The sequence below is a fragment of the Neomonachus schauinslandi genome, chromosome 13 (assembly GCF_002201575.2).
Source record: "Neomonachus schauinslandi chromosome 13, ASM220157v2, whole genome shotgun sequence".
Classification (NCBI taxonomy): Eukaryota; Metazoa; Chordata; class Mammalia; order Carnivora; family Phocidae; genus Neomonachus; species Neomonachus schauinslandi.
Window position 1 is genome coordinate 87948117 of NC_058415.1, and position 2930 is coordinate 87951046.

General features: G+C 64.0%; 1 protein-coding gene across 1 annotated transcript in view; it reads left to right on the forward strand.

Moving 5' to 3' along the window:
• HMCN2 (hemicentin 2) overlaps positions 1–2455 on the forward strand; it is a 150859-nt gene extending 148404 nt beyond the window's left edge. The window contains exons 91-92 of the mRNA XM_044920435.1: positions 666–906; positions 1879–2455. Coding sequence (XP_044776370.1) covers positions 666–906; positions 1879–2224 — 587 coding nt within the window. The 3' untranslated portion in view covers positions 2225–2455. The remainder of the gene's footprint in view (positions 1–665; positions 907–1878) is intronic.
• The last annotated feature ends 475 nt before the right edge of the window (positions 2456–2930 follow it).

Sequence of the window (2930 nt, forward strand, 5' to 3'; positions counted from 1 at the left end):
GAGGAGCTCAGAGCACCCCAGGGGCCCACAGCCAGGCCGGAAGCCTCCAAGCAGGACCTACGTATGCGGTTGCACGGGCAGGCTCCGAAAGCAGCCCTGGAGGTGGACCGCAGCTCTGCTGTGTGTCCCCAGGCAGCTCACTTCAGCTCTCTGAGCCTCAGCCTCCTGGGGAAATGGGGCTAACACGGTCCTCCTGGCAATGGCTGGATGAGACCTGTGGAGGGCAGGCACGGAGACAGCATTCCAGCCAGGCAGCAGCTGCTAAGCAGCGGGGAGCCCCCTAACTCCCAAGCCAAGGTGCTCTCCTGAATGTGCTCTGGGGCTGGAGCAGGCCCTGCCGCTTGCCCCATCCCAGGAAAGTGGGAATCGGCCTGCCTTGCCTGTCTCCATCCCTTGCTCTCTGCCATGAGGATCTGTGAATGTCCTCTGAGAAGGGTGGGGCTTCCACTGGGACAGGCAGGGGTCGTGGGCAGTCGGCACTCTGGGTCCGAGGGCAGCCCCCAACTCTTCCAGACCCTGCAGCCCAGCTCCAGGCTCAAGAGGTCCCCAGGGTGCCCACCTGGGGAGATTGGGGAGGTGCTCAGGACCTGCCAGCTGGGCTGTCCTAGATCAGGGTGGCTGGGTTCAAGGGGAGACGGGCTGCCCGCCTTGCTGGTCCTCTGAAGGCATTTCTCTCCTGCTTCACCCCTGCTCCCATGCCTTCTGTGGTTCCTGCCCCGGGCCCTTCCATTCGCACCACCTGTTCATTCCCCATCTCTTTGCCAACCTCCCCCACACAGACATCAACGAGTGTGAGGAGGACGGCATCGAGTGTGGTCCCAGCCAGATGTGCTTTAATACCCGTGGCAGCTACCAGTGTGTGGACACGCCATGTCCGGCCACCTACCGGCAGGGCTCCAGCCCAGGGTAAGGGCTGAGCTGGCTGGGGGTGGATGGGGGTACACTGTCTGCCAGGAGCTGGGTGCTTACGTTCTGGCTCCTGGACAGCTGGACCCTTTCTCCAGAAAGGCCATGTGTCAGGCAGGGGCCCTGCTAGGGCCCGTGGGGTCCAACCCTGCCAGAATTCCCGAGCGGGGCATCTGTGCCCACAGGGCAGGGTGCCCTCATGAAAGCACCTTCCTGCAGTCACTCGGGGTGCAAGTTCATTTGGACATTAGCGTTTAGTGCAGTGATGCTGCGGCCGGAGCATAAGGCCCTGGGGGCAGACGTGTACACGTACACGTGAGACCCATGACTACACACAGAAAACCCTAGACACAGGTACACACACATAAACACCACCCAGAAACCCCCCAAAGCCCCAGGACTTCGACACACACTGGCACACAAACACAAAACACATCTTCACGCCACTCACTGTGGCTACTGATCCTGGTAAAGATGCACACACACGGGGACCTTGGTGGACCCAAGCTGTCAGCACCTGTCAGGGAAGCTGACTTGCCCTGGACTCTACCAATTGGGAAGCCTAGGCTAGGGGGGAGGGGGCATGGATGCCCTGGCAAGGCTAAGCACGTGTCCTTGAGTCCTCCTCCCCCGTTGCAAATCCAGAGCAGGTGACTCAGCTCTGGGGTTCCCTGCGGACCTGGAGGGCTCTAAATTGTATTGCCCACCGGACTGGCCCCCGGGCGTGCGTTGGGAAAGTCCGATGGGATTATGGGACCCGCTCCCATGGGAAGGGGCACGTCTCTAGCTTCTTTGGGCCTCAGTTTGCTGATCTCTAAGGTGGGCTAACAGTGGTGCTTGGAGAGAAGACACTGGGGGCGAGGGGACGGGCAGCGCCTGGGAGTACTGCGGGGCTTGGGGCTGAGGGCCGGTTTATACCGCCGGCCCGCGCCCTGCCGGCCACCCGAGTCGGTCCGTGTGTCCCGCCCGCAGGACGTGTTTCCGACGCTGCTCGCTGGACTGCAGCGCGGGCGGCCCCTCCACGCTGCAGTACAAGCTGCTGCCGCTGCCCCTGGGCGTGCGCGCCCACCACGACGTGGCCCGCCTGGCCGCCTTCTCCGAGGCCGGCGTCCCCGCCAACCGCACCGAGCTCAGCGTGCTCAAGCCCGACCCGCGCAGCCCGTTCGCGCTACGCCCGCTGCGCGCCGGCTACGGCGCCGTCTACACCCGCCGTGCGCTCACCCGCGCCGGCCTCTACCGGCTGACCGTGCGCGCCGCCGCGCCGCGCTACCAGAGCGTCTTCGTCCTGCTCATCGCAGTGTCCCCTTATCCCTACTGAGGGGCGTGGTCACTGGCCGCAGCTTTTGGGCCAGTGACGTCCGGGGGTAGAGGACAGGGAGGAGCGGGCCCAGCCCCCACCGCGCAGGTGGCCCTTGCCCTCACCGCCACCGGCTGTGGCAAGCGATGTCATCTCCCACCCCTGTGCGTCATCGAGCCCTTCAGCAAACAGGACCCTGCCTGCAACCTTGACCCCAGGACAGACAGGACCCGAGCTCCCCCTGCCCCCGTGGAGGTGGAGCTCAGCAGTCAAGAGCGTAAGGCTGCCCTTAGGTGGTGAAGCCAGCTCGCAGGGCTAGCGGGAAGCCTGCTTCTCTGGCCGGCTCCTCCAAGGCTTGCCCCAAGCCCCGGGGAGACCTGGCTGGGACACAGCACACAGGAGGCCCGAGGGGAGGGACAGACCCCCCGGAGGGCGGCAGCGGCCCTCCTCTGCCCATAGCGGGTGCTTTCACCCTGAACCCCGCGCGTGTACCTATAATATAAAACCGTTTTCTTTTAACCAACTCGATTTCTTCGCCCACTTACTTTGCTTTGGTAAGGAGGGGCTTTGCCTGGGGTGGGGGGAGGCCACCACCCTTCTGGTCCAGCAGCCCTGGGCCGCAGGTAGGAAGGTGCTCTCTGCTGGACATCCTGCAAGAAGGTGGGGGAGGCTGGAGCTGCTGTGGGTTGGGGGAAAGAAGAGGGAGTCATCATCAGAAAGGTAAGGG